Source organism: Mobula birostris, chromosome 2 (assembly GCF_030028105.1).
Source record: "Mobula birostris isolate sMobBir1 chromosome 2, sMobBir1.hap1, whole genome shotgun sequence".
NCBI lineage: Eukaryota > Metazoa > Chordata > Chondrichthyes > Myliobatiformes > Myliobatidae > Mobula > Mobula birostris.
In genome coordinates, this window is record NC_092371.1 from 69908072 (window position 1) to 69927907 (window position 19836).

Here is a 19836-nt window from a genome sequence, read left to right on the forward strand (position 1 = left end):
GTCCAAAGATGTACCAACAGGTAGGTTGTAAATTGGTCATTGTAAATTGTCCTGTGATTAGAAGAGAGTGAACCCTCCCAAAGCGGAAGGTCCTGATGGACTACTTGGTAAGGCTCTGAAAACCTGTGCCAACCAACTGGCGAGAGTCTTCAAGGACATTTCAACCTCTCACTGCTACGGGCTTCAAAAAGGCAACAGTTATACCAGTGCCTAAGTAGAATAATGTGAGCTGCCTTAGTGACTATCGCCTGGTATCACTCACATCTACAGTGATGAAATGCTTTGAGAGGTTGGTCATGACTAAGCTAAACTCTTGCCTCAGCAAGGGCCTGAACCCATTGCAGTTTGCCTATTGCCACAATAGGTCAATGGCAGATGTAAACTCAGTGGCACCACACAACCTTAGATGACCTGGACAGTACAAACACCTATGTCAGGGTGTTGTTCCTTGACTATAGCTCAGCATTAAATACCATCATTCCCACAATCCTGATTGAGAAATTACAGAACCTGGGCCTCTATACCTCCCTCTACAATTGGATCCTCGATTTCCTGACCAGAAGACCACAATCTGTACGGATTGGTGGTTACATCTCCTCCTCACTGGTGCACCTTGAGGGTCTGTGCCCACTGCTCTACACTCTCTATACCTATGACTGTGTGGCTAGGCAAAGCTCAAATCCCACCTATGAATTTGCTGATGATACAACCATTGTTGGTAGAATCTCAGATAGTGATGAGAGGGCGTACAGGAGTGAGATATGCCAACTAGTTGAGTGGTGTCACAGCAACAACCATGCACTCAACGTCAGTAAGACGAAAGAGCTGATGGTGGACTTCAGGAAGGGTAAGAGGAAGGAACGCGCACCAATCCTCATAGAGGGATCAGAAGTTGAGAGAATGAGCAGTTTCAAGTTCCTGGGTGTCAAGATCTCTGAGGACCTAACATGGTCGCAACATATCGATGCAGCTATAAAGAAGGCAAGACAGCGACTATACTTCATGAGAGAGTTTGAGGAGATTTGGTACGTCAATAAATACACTCAAAAACTTATAGATGTACTGTGGAGAGCATTCTGACAGGCTGCATCACTGTCTGGCATGGGGGTGCTACTGCACAGGACCGAAAGAAGCTGCAGAGGGTCGTAAATTTAGTCGGCTCCATCTTGGGTACTACCCTATAAAGTACCCAGGACATCTTCACGGAGTGGTGTCTCAGAAAGGCAGCATCCGTTATTAAGGACCTCCAGCACCCAGTGCATGCCCTTTTCTCACTGTTACCATCAGGTAGGAAGTACAGAAGCCTGAAGGCACACACTCAGCGATTCAGAAACAGCTTCTTCCCCTCTGCCATCCGATTCCTAAACGGACATTGAACCCGTGAGCACTACCTCACTTTTTTAATATATATTATTTGTTTTTGCACGATTTTAATCTATTCAATATACGTATACTGTAATTGATTTACTTATTTTTTCTTCTTCTTCTACTTCTATATTATGTATTGCATTGAACTACTGCTGCTAAGTTAACAAATTTCACGACACATGCCGGTATGGAGGGAAGGCTGGGGCGGGGTTCTGAGTTGGATGATCAGCCATGATCATAATAAATGGTGGTGCAGGCTCGAAAGGCCGAATGGCCTACTCCTGTACCTATTTTCTATGTTTCTATGTTTCTATAATAAACCTGGTTCTGGTTCTGATTCTGAATAGTGTTGGGACAATTTAAGTGTCGGGTCAGATTGAAAAGGTTAGGGTGTTGGGGCCAAAGGCGAAGGACGGATCAGTTCAGTTTGCTGCTCTGCAACGTGTACTTGGCTCTGCTCTGAACTGAGGCTGTGGCTTCATGTCCGTGAACAGACTCACTTTTGTAAACTTCAGTTCTGAATGCTATTTGCTTTCTCTTATTGATGGCATGATTTTTGTATTTTTTTTCTCTGCACATTGGGTGTTTGGTGGTCTTTTTTTAGTAGGTTCTTTTGGGTTTCTTTGTTTTGTGGCTGCCTGTATGGAGATGAATCTCAAAGTTGTAAAATGTATACATACCTTGATAATAATTGTACTTTGAACTTTGAACTTATTTGGGTGTGTTGCAGGGTGCTGCAGCTTGTTGGGCTGGAAGAGCCTGTTTCCTGCTGTACCTCTAAAGAAATAAACATAAAAATAAAATGTATACACAATTTTTACAAGGAACAACGCAATGAGAACAGACAAAAATGATCAAAGTGTTCACTGTGATTAGAGTTTCGCTGCTGGGTTCAAGAACCAAATGATTGAAGGGAAATAGAGGTTCTTGAACTTGGTGATGTGGATTTCAGGCTCCCGGACCTCCTGCCTAATGGTATTAAAGCCATAGGCCACTGCTCCCCCCTGTCTATTTAACTGCTGGTTGCTGAGTTTCTCTTTAAATGCTTAAATGAGTATGGATACAAGAGAGATTAAGGCAGGGGTTCCACACTTGGGGTCTATGGACCCCTCGGTTAATGGCACAAAAAAGTTTGGTAACCTCTGGGTTAAGGAAAAAGCCACGTTAAGTGTTTTTTAAGTACTAATTTCTGTCCAGATCGTGAGGATTTCTCCTTAAACTCTTGACAAACCTTTACTTCTATAAATGCAGTATTCAGACATTGAAATGTGCCAATTTATTAAAAAGCCACTGTTTAATTCCACTGGAAATAGTTCTTAAATTACTTCCCTCAAGATTGATTCAGATTTTAATCAAATCTCCTGATTTTCTACACCCAACCCACTGGAGGAAAACTCTCCACGCCTAGTAGTGATTTAGGTATATTTTTGTAAATAAGAGGCTACTTCATCCCCATCACATGCACGCTAATCTGCTTATAACGTGGACTTCCAGGGGTAGTGGTGGAGGCAGATTGAATAGCAGCAATCAAAAGGAAGTGGTTAAGTTCTTGAAAGGAAGGAATTTTCAGGGCTTATTTAGGGATGGTGAGTTAGTAGGACCAGCAGGATTTTTCCAAAATAAAGCCAGTACTGACTTGTGCACCACGACCAGTTCATAATTCAGTGATTCTAAGAGAAATATTTCTTTAAAAGTATAAGTGTGATATGTGCAACATCCTAATCTGTATTATAAGGAACAATTTCAATTCAATCCAATTCAAGTTTAATTGCTGTTTAACCGCATATGACTACTCATGAATACAGCCAAACGAGACAGTGTTACTACAGGGAGAAGGTGCAAAGACTCATTACCAACAGTCACACACAGTAAGCACACAGATCACAATCACGTAATAAGATTTGTGACTATCCTCTAAGTTCAAAGAAAATTTATTATCAAAGTATATATATGCCAACATAAACTACCCTGAGGTTCATTTTCTTGCCAGGGTTCACGGTAAAACAAAGAAATACAAAAGAATCAATGAAAGACTACACACAAAGACTGACAAGAAACCAACGTGCAAAAGAAGGCAGACTGTGCAGATATAAATAAATAAATATTGAATTGAGTAAAAATCTTTATGTTACGTCTCCATCTAATGTGCCATGTGCAGTCATAGTAATTTTTAATAAATAGAACGGTCAATATAATATAGAGTAGACTCAGATCAGTGTGAGTTCATCAGTCTGATGGCCTGGTAGAAGAAGCTGTCCCAGAGCTTGTTGGTCCTGGCTTTTATGCTGCTTTACTGCTTCCTGGATGGTAGCAGCTGGAATAGATTGTAGTTGGGATGACTTGGGTCCCCAGTGATCCCACGGGCCCTTTTTACACACCTGTCGTTGTAGATGTCCTGAATCATGGGAAGTTCACAACTACAGATGTGCTGGCTGCCTGCACCACTCTCTGCAGAGCCCTGCGATTAAGAGAGGTACAGTTCCCATACCAGGCAGAGATGCAGCCAGTCAGGATGCTCTCAATTGTGCCCCTGTAGAAAGTTCTTAGGATCTGGGTACCCACATGAAAACTTGCTCAACCGTCTGAGGTGAAGGAGGCACTGTTGTGCTTTTTTCACCACACAGCCGGTGTGTGCAGACCACACGAGGTCCTCGGTGATGTGGATGCCAAGAAACTTGAAGCTGCTCACCCTCTCAACCCCAGATGATGTCAGTAGGAGTTAGCCCGTCTCCATTTCCTCCTGTAACCCACAACCAGCTCCTTTGTTTTTGCAACATTGAGGGAGAGGTTGTTTTCTTGACACCCTGCGTCAGGGAGATGGCTTCTTCCCTGTAGGCCACCTCGTTATTGTTTGAGATAAGGCCAATCAATGTAGTGTCATTGGCAAATCTAATTATACTGAGAATATATAAATAATACTGAGAACATGAATTGTAAAGTCCTTGAAAGTAAATCCACTGCATGTGTCCAGGGTTCCGTTCAGTGTTGAGGTGAGTGAAATTATCCACGCTGGTTCAAGGGCTGATGGTTGAAAGGGGGGATAGCTATTCCTTCAACCATTGGACTCCTGAACCAGTGTGGATAAATTCACTCTCCTCAACGTCGACCTGATCACTGAATACAACCTATACATCCGCAATGCAAGTACTCCTTTATGCATTAATATTTCAGGTAAAATACAAGAGTAGTATGTAGGGTGTTGTAACCTGCAACCAGTGTATTTGGTTGGAATAAATAACTATTCAGTAAAAGCAGTGACTCAAACTGTGAACATATCATTCCTGAAACATTAGATCTAGTAACAACCAGCTCAGAATCCTCACTGCATATCACACCACCACAAGCTCAAACATCTGACCGTGGCATCACTTACAAAAATGTAGGCACAGCTTGCCAGACACAACTAAGCAAAGTGGCACTGAAAACCCATCAGGCATGAATAGCTTGAGTATCGGTTTAGTTTAACCTTTTCACCCATTGGAGGAAAAAAACACGTGTTAAAAAGTAGGATTCATGTTAAAAACCATTCACAAATGGCAGTGAGACTGTATAGAAACGATGGCATGAAAAAAATTATACAGCAGGGGATTAATACTTCGTTGTTGATGTTGTTCCTTTCTGCACCTTGTGGCACATCGGGCAGGCAATCTTGCCCTTTCTTTAGCATTTGTCTGTTTTTTTACGAGGCCAAGTTGCTAGCTCAATAACCTAATACTTTACATGTGATGAAATCAGGAAAATGGTTTTACAGAGTTGAATTGAATCTTTGTTCCTGTTCGTATTTACGACGTATGCAACAGCTATTTAGGCAAATATGTTCATCATTATCACTTTATTTTTAGTTCAATTTTTAATGACCTTTACTTAGATTGTGGAAAACATGATAGTACACTGCATCACCTCCTATTGTATTGCCAAGCTGGGACAGGTATACTGGTAAAGTCAGTTATGCGGAATGTAATTACAGAACTGTTTTTATCCTCTCCTTATGGTTCTGCAAATTTCCTTTCAAATACTTACCCAGCCCACTTCTGAATGCCGCAGCTGAATTTGTCTCTGACTGATGGTGCAAACTATTAAATGTATATGTAAATATGTTCATCATATAGATAAAGTATGTGTGTGGCTGCCTGTTAGGTAGTGAATCTCAAGCTTGTATAATGTATACATACTTTGATAATAAATCAGACATCCCACCTCTCCCGGAAGTTCCGGGAGTCTCCTGCATATTAATATTGGCTCCCTGATGCCCGCAAATTATATACAATGTCCCGGAAATTCATTTTTTTTGAGAGCGAGCGTGAGAGAACGCGCGAGAAAGAGTGAGAGAGCGAGCGCAAAAACAAGAAAGCAAGTGAAAGAGAGAGCGACCACAAGAGAAGGAGAGCACGAGAGAGAGAGAGAGACCAAGAAAGCAAGCGCGAGTGAGAGCGACCACACGAGAGAGAGAGCGAGAGCAAAAGCGAGAAAGCAAGCGTGCAAGAGAGAGCGAGAGCAAGAGCGAGAGAGACCACAAGCGAGAGTGACAGAGAGAGCGAGAGCAAGAGCAAGAAAGGGACAGCAAGAGCAAGAAAGCAAGCGCGAGAGAGCGACCACAAGAGAGAGCGCGAGAGTGAGAGAGCAAGCGTGCGCGAGAGAGAGCGAGAAAGCAAGCGCGCGCGAGAGAGAGAGAGAGAGAGAGAGAGCAAGAGCAAGAGCGAGAGAGTTCCAAAAAAAGTCAGAGTGGCAGAGTGTTCCAAAAAAATATATAAGACTTACGTCACCGCAGACTACACTAAAGTGTACGCCTGCCTAATAGGGGTCAAAATAATGACAGTGTTGCTCGCTGCACTGTTTGCAACAGTGATCCTTCTATTGCCCATGGTGGGTTCAGACTGTAAAAGACATGTTGAGGTGAGTTTAACAGGTGTCATTTGTTCATTAGCATAGCTAACGTTATTTAAACTAGCTGACTAGCTGCTAAGGAGCTACTCTATTGCAGACATCCCACCTCTCCCGAAAGTTCCAGGAGTCTCCCGCAAATTGATGGTGCTACCTCCCTGAAATGAGTTTTTGCAGGGTGGGATGTCTGATAAATATACTTTGAACTTTGAAGTGTTTCCCTATCCCAGGATTGGAGAATACCGGTATTGAGTGGTGGGGTGGACATTTAGAATAAAGTAAAAATAAAAGCAGAAAATGCTGGGGAAACTCTGCATCTGAAGAGCAACAGAATATCACAGAATTAAACAAAACTCTCTCAAGTGGGTGTAACTTCAAAGTGCTTAAGAATCTCGGCTGTATTTAATTTAGATTGTGGAAAGAACTGTGATGCAACTCAATATTGCATTTTGACAGCCAACATACACTCATTGGTCACTTTATTAAGTACATCCTGTACCTAATAAAGTGACTACTGACCGTATGTTCGTGATCTTCTGCTGCTTTAGCTCACCCACTTCAATGATGATGTGTTGTCTGTTCAGAGATGCTGTTCTGCATATCACTATTGTAAATCACAAAGACAAGAAAGTCCGCAGGTGCTGGAAATCCAAAGCAACACACAAAAAGTTCTGGAGGAACTCAGCAGGTCAGGCAGCATCTATGGAAAAGGGTAAGAAGTAAGGTCTTGGCCCAAAACATTGACTGTTTACTCTTTTCCATAGATGCTGCCTGACCTGCTGAGTTCCTGTAGCATTTTGTATGTATCATTGTTGTAACATGTGGTTGCTTGAGTTACTGTCACCTTCCTGTCAGCTTGAACCAGTCTAGCCATTCTCCTCTGGCCTCTTTCATTAAAAAGTGATTTTCAACCAGAAAACGGTCATTCACTGGATGTTGTTTGTTTTTCGCACCATGTAACCTCTAGAGACTGTTGTGTGAAAACCCCTGGAGATCAGGAGCTTCTGAGACACTCAAACCACCCTATCTCACACCAACAGTCAGTCCGCAGTCAAAGTCACTTTGATCACATTTATTCACCATTCCGATGTTTGCTCTGAACAGCGACTGAACCTCTTTACCTTGTCTGCATGCTTTTATACATTGAGTTGCTGCCGCAGGATTGGCTGATTAGGTATTTGCATTAACCAGCAGATGTACCTAATAAAGTGGCCACCGAGTGTATTTGCAGCCACTGGCAGACAGTCTTGGCTAAGTGTTTCTGTGATCTCATTTAACAAATACATATGGTGGAACCAGTGTAAAGGTGGTTAGTGTTACTGAAACCTCCTTTGCAAAATCAATACAGTTTAAGTTATCTCAATACTTTGAAATCTTTGCACATGTGAGCCTCAGTCCACACTGACTCATTTAATAATTAAATTGCTGACCTTGGGAAGCTCAACTGATCTTAGTCTGAACGTAAGTAAATTGTTGATGGAGGTCATGAAACTATTTATGTTTAAAAAGGATAATACAGTATGCTACCACCCTGGCTATCTGTTTCAGGAATAATATTATTACATCACTTTCGTCTTGCAAAGGGTGATGAGCCTGTGGAATTCCCGACCTAACTGGGTGCATTGGCAAGACCAATGAAGGAATCTATAGAGGAGGTAGATACATTTTTGGTAGCTTGAGGTATTGATGGTTATAGGGAACTGATGCAGAAGAGAATTTGATGCCTCAGGCTGATCAGCAATGATCATTGTAGTCAGGGGGCAGCAGGATGAAAGGGCTAAATGACATACATCTGCTCCTTGTCTCATCTGTTCTTGTAGTCACTATCTGACATGTACAAACGTTTGTACATTGGACTTCGGCTGTTAGTCTGGGCAATGCATTTTAGGTAGGATATCAAGATTACGGAGGGGAAATGATCCCAAGAATGAGGGACTTCAAGTGTCCAGAGTGGGAAGAGAACACGGATTTTAGTTTCAAATATAACAGATTTTTAAAACCATAAATTAGTGAGTTGTTTTGTGATGTCACCTCTCTCGCTGTGAAACAGGGACACCCCTTTTTCCCTTATTAGGGAGAGAGAAAGCCTGTGGTATGTCGAATTACCGGGTGAACGAGTAGTCTTTGGGGTACTGCAAGTCTGTGTCTTTATTGATGCTTTGCTGTATGCTTGAATGCTTGGTGGGGGTGGGGGGGTGCTGATGTTTTTTTGCTGGTGGGGGAAGGTGGGGGATTGTTGCTTTGCTGCTGCTTGTGCGTCGGAGGGAGGAGTTGAGGGGGACTTTGGGGTTCTAACATTTAACTGTCATTCATTCTTTGGGGCACTCCTTTGTTTTCATGGTTGTTTGCGAAGAAAAAGAATTTCAGGATGTATATTGTATACATTTCTCTGACATTAAATGTACCAATTAAAACCTATTGAAGTGTCTGTAGTATGATCACACCCCACGTGTTTCTGCTATCCATCTGTACTTGCACTGAACCACTGAAATGAGACCATTCACTACCTTGTTATATTTGGACTTGTTTCCCTGATACAAATTCTAAACATTGGGATGGGTCAATCAGAATACTCCAACATTACTGACCTCCTGATTGTGTAATCACATTCAGATTTTAATCACATATCTGGTGGCTTAAATTCATTATATAGCAGTGAATTATTTCTGTCTAGTGCTAACAATCTCTGATTAACCTTTCATGACAAAGACATGCATTGTATCTGTGAAAAACTTGTTCAACTAGCTTTGCTGCTAATAGTTCTTTGAAAAGATTTTTGTACTTCTTTTTTCTCTATAACACAACAAATTGGATCCAAGATTGGCTTGGCAATAGGAGGCAAAGGGGAGAAGGCAGGAGGTTGTTCATGTGATTAAAAGCCTGTGACCACAGGTGACACACAGGGATCATTGTTAGGATCCTCTGGTTACAGGCTTCCAAACACGTAATTAGGATCCCCGCTGTTTGTTGCAATGTTAGCATTCATTTCGAAAGGACTAGAATATAAAAGCAAGGATGTAATGCTGAGGCTTTATAAGGCATTAGTGGGACTGATGTGAACTAATTTAGGGCCCCTGATCTAAGAAAAGATGTGCTGGCATTGAGGAGGGTCCAGAGGAGGTTCATGAGAATTATCCTGGGAATTTAAAGGGTAAATCTATGAGGCACTTTTGATGGTTCTGTGGCTATACTCACTGGAGTTTAGAATAACGAGGGTGGATCTCAGTGAAAGCTATGGATTTAGTATTGAACAGCCTATGGAGTGGATGTGGAGAGGAGATTCACCAAGGTGCCTGCTGGGATGGAGCATTTCAATCCTGAAGGGGGTGGGTTAGACTGGGTGTGTCATCCATGGGGTGGAGAAGATGAGGAAGAACCTGACAAATTATGAAGGACATACAATAGTTTCAATAGTAAAAAAAATGTTCCCTACAGCAGAGATGACTGAAACCAGAGAGCAGAGGTTTTAAGTAGGAGGCAGAGGATTTTGAAGGGATTGGAGGAAGTATTTTTTTTACCCAGAGGGTGGTTGCAATCTGAAACCCACCGCCTGTGCGGGTGGTGGAGACAGGGAATTCCACAACATTTGAGAAGTATCTGAACAAGCACTTAAATTTCCAAAGCATATAAGGGTAGGAGCCAAATACTGGAAAACTGGATTTGCATTGGTGGGTACTTGATGATGAGTATGGATATGGTGGCTAAAACGTTTGTTTTTGTGCTGGCTGACTCTGTTATTCGATGCATCTAACTAGATGAAGGCATTTTTGAATCAAATTGTGAAATCACAAATGTACCAACATTTTTTAAAAAGTCTATTGTACACATATTTCAATACCCCAACTTTCAAAAGTATCTTACAGCCAAATATAGTTGCTAAGGCAATATAGGAATGGCAGCCCTGAAAACTCTCACAAACAGCCATGCCATGTGATATTGACCCAATTATTTGCATCAGCTATCTTGTTTGTTGCACAAATATTGACCAGGAACCAGATGATGTTTCACCTATTTTTTTAACTTCACCATTGGTGTAATCAGCCACAAGGAATGCCACTGTGCAGAATGACAAATTAAAGCACTAAATATGTAACCTACTGTGCCAAGTATTGGGCATATTTCATTTCTTTCAAACTCATGGAATGAAAGGGATGTTTTCTAAAAATAACAAGCAGGAAATCTCACACTCAGGTTGGAGGAGCAACACCTTCTGCCTGGAACCCTCAATCTTATGGCATGAACATTGATTTCTCTATCTTCTGGTAATTTCTTACACCCCCCCACCCCCACTGGCCTTCTCACTATTTCTATTTTCCATTCTGGTTCTCCTCTCAACTTTGCTTCTGCTCATCTGCCCATCACCTCCCTCTGGTGCCCCTCCTCTTTCCTTTTCTCCCATATTCCACTTCGCTCCAGACCTCTACTTTTTCCACCTTTCACCTCCCAGCTTTTCACGTCATGCCCTCCCCTTCCCCATCTTCCTATCTTCCCCTCAGCTGGTTTCACTTGTCACTTGCCAGCTTCCCCTCCGCCCCCATCTTCTTATACTGTTTTTACCTCCTTCCTTTCCAGTCCTGGTGAAGGGGCTTGGCCTCAAATGTTGACTGTTTATTCCTCTCTATAGATGCTGCCTGACCAGCTGAGTTCCTCCAGCACTTTGTGTGTGTTAAACTGGAAACCAAGTGGGTGAATCTGGAAACTAACCTCAAGAAAGACACTCCAGTTTTTTTTTATTAATCCAAACTAAAATGTAAATTTATGAATGAGCAATCCAGGCTAATTAATGGATTGAAATCGATGGGGACCACGTTAATTTCCTCTATTTCTTTATATAACCATATAACCATATAACAATTACAGCATGGAAACAGGCCATCTCGGCCCTTCTAGTCCGTGCTGAACTCTTACTCTTACCTAGTCCCACCGACCTGCACTCAGCCCATAACCCTCCATTCCTTTCCTGTCCATATAGCTATCAAATTTAACTTTAATTGACAACATTGAACCTGCCTCAACCACTTCTGCTGGAAGCTCGTTCCACACAGCTACCACTCTCTGAGTAAAGAAGTTCCCCCTCATGTTACCCCTAAACTTTTGCCCTTTAACTCTCAACTCATGTCCTCTTATTTGAATCTCCCCCACTCTCAATGGAAAAAGCCTATCCACGGCAATTCTTCTCTGAGGTTGGGGCAGATGGAGGGGTGGAAACACAGTTTCCATCTATTAAGACACTCGTACACGACAAGTTTTGCATCCCAATTCAAAACTCTTTCCAACATTATCTTTACTGATCTTAAAGTAGAAGTGCAACACAGCTGTGTTTGTTCTGGGTGTACTTTGAATCAGTACCATTTACTTACAAAGAAATAGCTGTTAGTTCTGATCTAGATACTGACTATTAAGAATTGAAGTGGGAAGAGCTAGTGCTGCCAACATGTGGAGTCATCAATTCCCTTCTGTCATCAAATGGGAGACTGATGAGTACATGATTAAGAGAAAGTAGTTTACATGTTGTATCTTGAAGCATCTCTTTTCTTTTAATTTCTAACCCTTCACTGCGTGTCAAAGGTTAGCTGGAGCCAGACAATGGTTTATAGAATAAGACTACAAGGGAGAGGAGCAGAATTAGGCCATTCAGCCCATTGAGTCTGCTCCACCATTCTATCATGGCTGATTTATTATGCCTCTCAACCCGTTTCCCCTGCCTTCTCCCCATATCCTTTGACACCCTTACTAATCAAGAACCTATCAACCACTGCTTTAAATAAACCCAACAACTTGGCCTCCACAGCCATCCGTGGCAATGAATTCTGCAGATTCAACATCCTCTGGCAAAAGAGTTTTCTCTTCATCTGTTTTCTGAAGGATGTTCTTCTACTACTAGGCCGTGTCCTCTGGTACTAAACTCCTCCACTGTGGGAAACATCCTCTCCACATCCCCTCTATATTTGATAGGTTTCAATGAGATACCACCACCACCCCCCCCCCGTCCCATTCTTCTAAACTTCAACGCCAACAAAGGCTCCTCAGATGTTAACCCAATCATTCCCGGGATCATTCTCATGAACCTCCTCTGGACCCTCTCCAATGCCAGCACATCCTTTCTTAAATAAGGGGCCCCAAACTGCTTACAATACTCCAAGTGTGGCCTGACCAATGCCTTATAAAGTTTCAGCATTAGATAGATAGATAGATGTACTTTATTGATCCCGAGGGAAATTGGGTTTCGTTACAGCTGCACTAACCAAGAATAGAGCATAAATATAGCAATACAAAACCACAAACAATCAAACAACAATATGCAAACTATGCCAGATGGAAATAAGTCCAGGACCAGCCCATTGGTTCAGGGTGTCTGACCCTCCATGGGAGGAGCTGCAAAGTTCAATGGCCACAGGCAGGAATAACCTCCCATGACGCCCAGTGTTGCATCTCGGTGGAATATGGCCGGAGTCTAACAGCAAAAAGTTCAATATCCGGTCTACAAACACGTTCCTCGATCGTAATATGACCAGGATTGCACCATCTGTTGTTAACCAGAACAGCAAGCCCCCTCTCCTTTACGCTTACCGCCCTCAGTGCACTTCCGGTCAGCCCAAACCCTTGCTTTTCTATTGTAGTCCTCTCAAAATGAATGCTAGTATTGCATTTTCCTTCCTGCAATTCAGCCTGCAAGATAACCTGCATGAGGACTCCCAAGTCCTTTTGCAACTCTGATTTCTGAATTTTCTTCTGTTTCTGAGAATAGTCTACGCTAATAGAATCTCACGACACAAGAAGTCATTCTGCTCAGTGATACTGTCCTGTGTCTTTGAAAAAAAACAATCAAATTTGTACCATTCATCTGCCCTTTTCTTGCAACCTATGGCTAATTTGTCTTTAAATATTTATCCCATTCCTCGTTGAAGGTTATTAGCTTATTTAGATGAACTGTATTCTAGATTATAATAACTTGGTGCAAAAGGATTTATGTTTCTCACCTTTGAGTCCTTTGCCAGTTATCTCAAATTTGTGTCCTCTGGGTAACAGCCTTTTTCCTAGATGTTTGTGAAGATTCGGCATGTCATGTAAAACACTGGCAAGCTTCTATAGATGTGTGGTGGACAGTATATTGACTGGTTGCATCATGACCTAATATGGAAACACCAATGCTTTTGTATGAAAAGCCAATAAAAAGTAGTGCATATGGACCAGTCCCTAATGGGTAAAGTCCTTCCCAGAACTGAGCACATCTGCACGGCGTGCTGTTGCAGGAAAGTAGAATCCACTGTCTAGGGACCCCACCAGCCAGGCCATGGTCTCTTCCCACTGCTGACCTCAGCAAGATGGCACAAGAGCCTCAGGACCCACATCCCCAGGTTCAAGAACCGTTATTACTCCTCAACCAAAAGGCTCTTGAACCAGAAGGGATAACTTCATTCCTCTTCACTTGCCCCATCACTGAACTGTTCCCACTGAACTGGACTGCCTGCAAAAAAATAAACCTGGTGTATCTGGTGACAGATATGGACTTTGATAATTAATTTACTTTGAACTTTAATGGAACAGATCTTCCTTAATTAGTCTAAAAAAATTGTGATTTTAAGCACTTCTGCTAAATTCTCTCAATGACATCTCAACTCTGAAAGCCAACAATATCATGTTAAGTTGTGTTCTCTGGAGCAGTGGAGGCTGCGGGAGATCTCACAGAGATTTAGAAGATTATGAGAGGCGTAGATACAGTAGACAGACAGCATCTTTTTCCCAGGGTTGAAATGTCTAGTACCAGAGGGCATGCATTTAAGGTGGGAGGGAGTTATTTCAAAGGAGCTGTGAGAAGCAAGATTTTTTTTATATTGAGAGAGGTGGGTGCCTGGAATGCATTGCCTGGGGTGGGGGTGGTGGTGGAGGCAGATACATTAGCGACTTTTCAGGGACATTCAGATAGTCACATGAATGTGAGGAAAGTGGAAGGATATGGACATTGTGCAGGCAGAAGAGATTAGTTTAGTTGGCCATTTGATTACTAATTTAATTAGTTCGGCACAACACTGTGGGCTGAAGGGCCAGTTCACCGTAGAACAAAGAAATGCAATAGAATCAAGGAAACACTGCATACAAAGAAGACAATCAATGTTAGTTCAATAACAAAACAAACAATACTAATAAACAAGCAAATAAATAATACTGAGAACAGGAGTTGTAGAGTCCTTGAAAGTGAGTCATAAGAACATAAGAAATAGGAGCAGGAGTCGGCTATCTGGCCTGTCGAGCCTGCTCTGCCATTCATGGCTGATCTGGCCATGGACTCATCTCCACCTACCTGCCTTACCGTGGCAAAGAGTACATATTGACCTTGCTGGGCCACTCATGGACTCCATGTTTCTGATTGCTGAGGATGCTCATTTGAAGTGGCCAGAGGTTATCCCAATGAAGTCAACCACCTCAGCAAAGACTGTCCCTGCTCTGAGGACTATCTTCACCGGAAGTGACTTACCAAAACAAATCCTGAGTGACAACGGACCATGAGGGAAAATGGTATCAGACATTTTAAGATAAGACACCTACCTAACCCCAAAATCATACCAATTAGTAGGTTAATTGTCCATTGTAAATTGTCCCGTGATTAGGCTAGGATTAAACTGGAGGATTGCTGGGTGGCGTGGCTTGAAGTGCCGGGAGAGCCTATTCCACACTGTATCTCAATCAATCAATCAATAATAGATAAGTAGATAGATAAATAATAAATAGATTAATAGATGAATAAGTAAATACATAGATAATAAATAAATAAGTGTTTTTGAATCCAAAAACTAAAGGGACAATGCTGAACTTATTTAATCATGCACAGGTATGATAGTGTGAAGCTTATGTTAAAAGATAAAGGGGGCAGAGTTATGAATTTTAATCCCTTCCTTGTGATTTGTGAAAGAAAAGATTATCAGTAAAGAATAATGAGAGAGGTTTGAAGCTTATTTCTTTTCAATCACGATATTCCATAGCCCAGCAGTTTTATTAGACTCAGATGTGCATGTAGAATCAAGCAGGCTTTTAAACTAGCAGTAGCTACACAGATTAATTGGATAGCGTTTCAGATAGTCGGCCAGGTGTGCTGAGCTAAGTGGCTATCTTCCACATTGTGAAAGATTATTGTGTTCCTCATTCAAACATCCTGAGCCAGTTTTGCCAAGCTGAAACTTGGCCAATTTATTGTTATTCCACTTCTTAACTTGAGTTTCTTCCTCTTCTGTTAGTACTTTGACTTCTGGTTCACTTACCTACCTGAACCAGCACCAAAGGCAGCAGTAATCCACTGTGATGAGGCATATCTGAGAATGTTCTCACACTTGCTTTCCAGGTCTTGGGCAGAAGAACTGCCAAAACTCAGAAATAAGGGAATAGATTCCTGCAATTTGCTGGTATTTCGTTAATTCTTCTGCCAAAGGAAAACCTCAAAAGAAATTCACAGGTTATAGTTGTAAGTGATTGCATTTGGATTTTATTTTGGTTTCTTTGATCTTCTGCCCCAAGTTGTGCCTTGTTGTTCTGCCCAAATGTTGTCCTGAAGTATAGTGAAAAAATGGCAGAAAGTAACAACGCTTGTTTTGAATTGATTTTATTTATTGATATACAATGCAGAAAAGACCCTTCCAGCTCTTGAAACTATGCCACCCAGCAATCCCCCAAATTAATCCTAGCCTAATCAGGGGACAATTTGTAATGCTCAATTAACCTACATTTTTGGATTACGAGAGGAAACCGGAGCACCCAGAGGAAATCTGCATGGTCACAGGGCAAATGTACAAACTCCTTACAGGGAGCAATGGAAATTGAACCTGAGTCATTGGTAAACACCATGCTCCCGTGCTGTTTTATAGCTACGTAATGCTGCATTAGGGTTAGGATTCGTAAAAACAAAACCCGTATATCATAGACTATATGGACAGTATACTGTGAATTTGATTATCTTAATATTCCAAGATTTCTCTGAAGTTAGAGCAGATAATTGGGAGAATCCATATGAAAGTAAGCAACTGTGTATTAATAATTGTACAAGCAGACTACAGGAATATCAAATATATTCACTTTAGAGCTTTGGACTGCAAGTAAAATTGCACTAATTTGGATTCTATTCTGCAATATTATTAATCTCATATGTAAACTGTCATTAGAAACTTACTTTTGGTGAACTGACCCTCTGGAATTTAAATACATGCCTTAGTCGATGTTCAAATGTTCAAACATTCAAATTTCAAAGTAGTTTATTATCAAAGTATGTACAGTATATATCACCATATATTATCCTGAAATTCATTTTCTTGCAGGCATTCACAGTAAATCAAAGAAATACAATATAATCAATGAGAAAACTACACACAAAGAAAGACTGACAACCACTGTGCAAAATAAGACAAACTGAAAATAAGAAATAAATTAAGTAATACTAAGAACATGAATTGTAGAGTCCTTGAAGGTGAATCCATAGGTTGTGGAGCAGTGAGTCCTGATGGGGGATGGAAGTATAGGTTGTGGAGTTAGTTCAGAGCTATGGTGAGTGAAGTTATCCATGCTGGTTCAGGAGCCTGATAATTAAAGAGTAATAACTGTTCCTGAACTTGGGACCTCAGCTCCTGTACATCTTATCCCGTGGCAGCAGCAAGAAGAGAGCATGGCCTAGATGGTGGAGGTCCTCAATGACGGATGCTGCTTTCTTATGGCAGTACCACTTTGTAAATGTACTCAATGGTGGAGAGGGTTTGGCCTGTTATAGACTGGGCCGTATCCACCACTTTTTGTAGACTTTTTCCATTCTTGGGCATTGATATTTCCATATCAGGGCATGATGTATCCAGTCAGGATACTCTCCACTGTGCATCTATAGAAGTATGCACTCACTTCCCACCATTCTCAAGTTCCAGTCTGAACTGCTGCTACACTTGTTCTTGAAAAATGTCGGAACTGGTTAAGTCAATAACTCAGATGATTATCATTCCATAGTGGATGGTACACCCGTGAAGAAATTGAGCAGCAGGTACATATTTCAAGTCCTGCTTATATGACCACTAACACCAGGCAGACAATCTCTGAAGAGAATTGATAATAAGTTTCATCTATCTTGTAAAGACACTGTCCAGAAGAAGGCAAGCTGCTTCTGTAGAAATATTTGGCAATAACAATCATAGTTATGGAAATATCATGATTGCCCACATCATACGATACGTCGTAGCACATAACGAACAAACAAATGGCTGGTAAATTGTGTCAGGCATATCAGGCAAAATTTCCCCAATATCTCAACATGTTGGAAATCTGCAAGAAGTCTCACTTCCCAGAAATACATCCCCAATTGGTAGCTTTATAGCACTATATACATTTTGTGCTCTGCCTCAGAAATGTTTCCAATGAAATTGAAGAATTGAAGCTTGCATGTAGAGCACAACACACCAACAGCATCAATTAGCATATTTAGTGTTACCAACTTGAGATAAAAATTTTCCAAGGAAAGTTGGGAAGGGGGCACTAGGAAATGCAAAAAAGAAACTCATAAAGAGAAAATAAGCAAAAGAGAAATTCAGAAGACAACCTTGTGAAAATGAACAAATAAAAAAGGAAGAGCGAAAGAAATGTAAATATATTTATTGCCACTTTCTTTTTATCCTTTCCTTTTACTAAAGAGGAAAAAAAAAGAAAATCAAAGATATAGATGAGCACAGGAATGGAATGGAATATATTTCAGATGTCTTAAATGGAATGAAAATTTATTGTTTTCGACTAATATTGTACAGCCTTCCTGTAGACTTTGTTGCTTCACAGATCTATTCTCTACTGTTTATTCAATGTTCAAAAGTTCAAAGTAAATTTATTACCAGAGTACATATATGTCACCATATACAACCCTGACATATCTTTTCTTGCGGGCATACTCAGTAAGTCCAAGTAACATAATAGAATCAATGAAAGTTTCCAAAAGGACGGACAAGCAACTAATTTTGCAAAAGACAACAAACTGAAAGTACAAAAAAGAAATCATAATAATAATAAATAAATAAATAAGTATCGAGAACATGAGATGAAGAGTCCTTGAAAGTGAATCCATAGGTTGAAGGAACAGTTCAATGATGGAGCAAGTAAAGCTGAATGAAGTTTTGTTCCAGATCTTGATGGTAATGTGCAGTAAATGATGTATTTCTTTTCAGATAAATCAGAGTCAATGAGTAGCAGCGAAATTGCCACAACGTCATTAGAACATCTCTCTAATCCAGGTATGTTTACAGTGTTGATGCTTGCACTTATTCAAAATATACTGTAGAGTGATAAATCAAACCAGAAGTCTTTGGCTAAAGGCCTCTACATTTATTAGATAGGAGGGCCCTTCTATAGTTATTCATCAGTCCATACACCTCCTCACACATATATACTGTAATAGTAGAGCCCACTTTATTTTTCCAAGAGAAAACTTTCTCTGGTTACACAACTTGAGCAGATCTTTTATAGCTAGGCATGGCAGCCTCTACTTATGCATGGTGCAGGATGTCTTCTCCAGGTTTGTGGACTGGAAAAAATCAGAAAGTTACACACAAAGGAGGTTATTCAGCCGATCATATCTACAATGGCCAAAAATACAATGGCTCAAGGGGATGCATAGCTAGATAAGTTTGCTAACTTTTGCACTTTTATTTTTAACACTCTAATGCAAAAGTATGCATGTGTGCTCACAATCTACATAAGTTATATTTTGAGTGGATTATTGGGATGGTCATACCCCTGCGGATGCACCCTGTGTCTTTGCAACCATACTCTTCTACACATCTTGCATCCTTTGCACACGTTCCTCCTCAGGGTAATCCTACCTCTCAAATCACAGTCCTTGACCCTGTAAATTATGATATATTTTGTATTTCTTTTCAAGTTTCTTTTAAACGTAGTGTAGGTTTATGCTTCCACAATGAGTTCCAAACTCCTTCCACTCAATTCTTTTCAACTTCACACCAAATTTCCACCTTCATTCTATGTCCTCCTGTTACTGATCTCTTTGCTGAAGGAAGTTCACTCTCACAGTTCAGAATCAGGTTTATTACCACGGTCTTACATGATGAAAAATGTGTTGTTTTGCAAAAACATAAAATTATTATAAAGTACACAATAAATAAGTAATGTAAAAAAGGAATAATGAAGTAGTGTTTATGTGTTCATGGTCCGTTCAGAAATCTGATGGCAGAAGGGAGGAAGCTGTCCTTAAATCATTGAAAATGGGTCTTCAGGCTCCCATGTATTTCTGTGCATTCCAACTACGTGGGGTGGCACAGTAGTGTAGTGGCTGGCATGACACCTTACAGGACCAGCAATCAGGGTTCCATTCCCGCTGCTGCATGTGAGGGGTTTGCAAGTTCTTCCGGTGACACACATGGGTTTCCTCTGGGTGCTCCAGTTTCCTCCCACAGTCCAAAGGCCTACTGGTTGGTAGGTTAATTGGTCATTGTAAATTGTCTCATGATTAGGCTAGGGTTGAATCAGCGGTTGCTGGGCTGCGCAGCTCGAAGGGCCAGATGGGCCTACTCCATGCTGTATCTCAATAAATTTAATAAAGTTATCCTCATCCTCTGAAGA

At 41.1% G+C, this 19836-nt stretch overlaps 1 protein-coding gene across 4 annotated transcripts in view; it reads left to right on the top strand.

The window, feature by feature from the left end:
- LOC140187362 (protein phosphatase EYA1-like) overlaps nucleotides 1-19836 on the top strand; it is a 282288-nt gene that overhangs the window by 118493 nt on the left and 143959 nt on the right. For all 4 annotated transcript variants that reach the window (XM_072242619.1, XM_072242648.1, XM_072242639.1 and 1 more), the window contains exon 3: nucleotides 18426-18491. In XM_072242619.1, the coding sequence (XP_072098720.1) occupies nucleotides 18426-18491 (66 nt within the window). The remainder of the gene's footprint in view (nucleotides 1-18425; nucleotides 18492-19836) is intronic.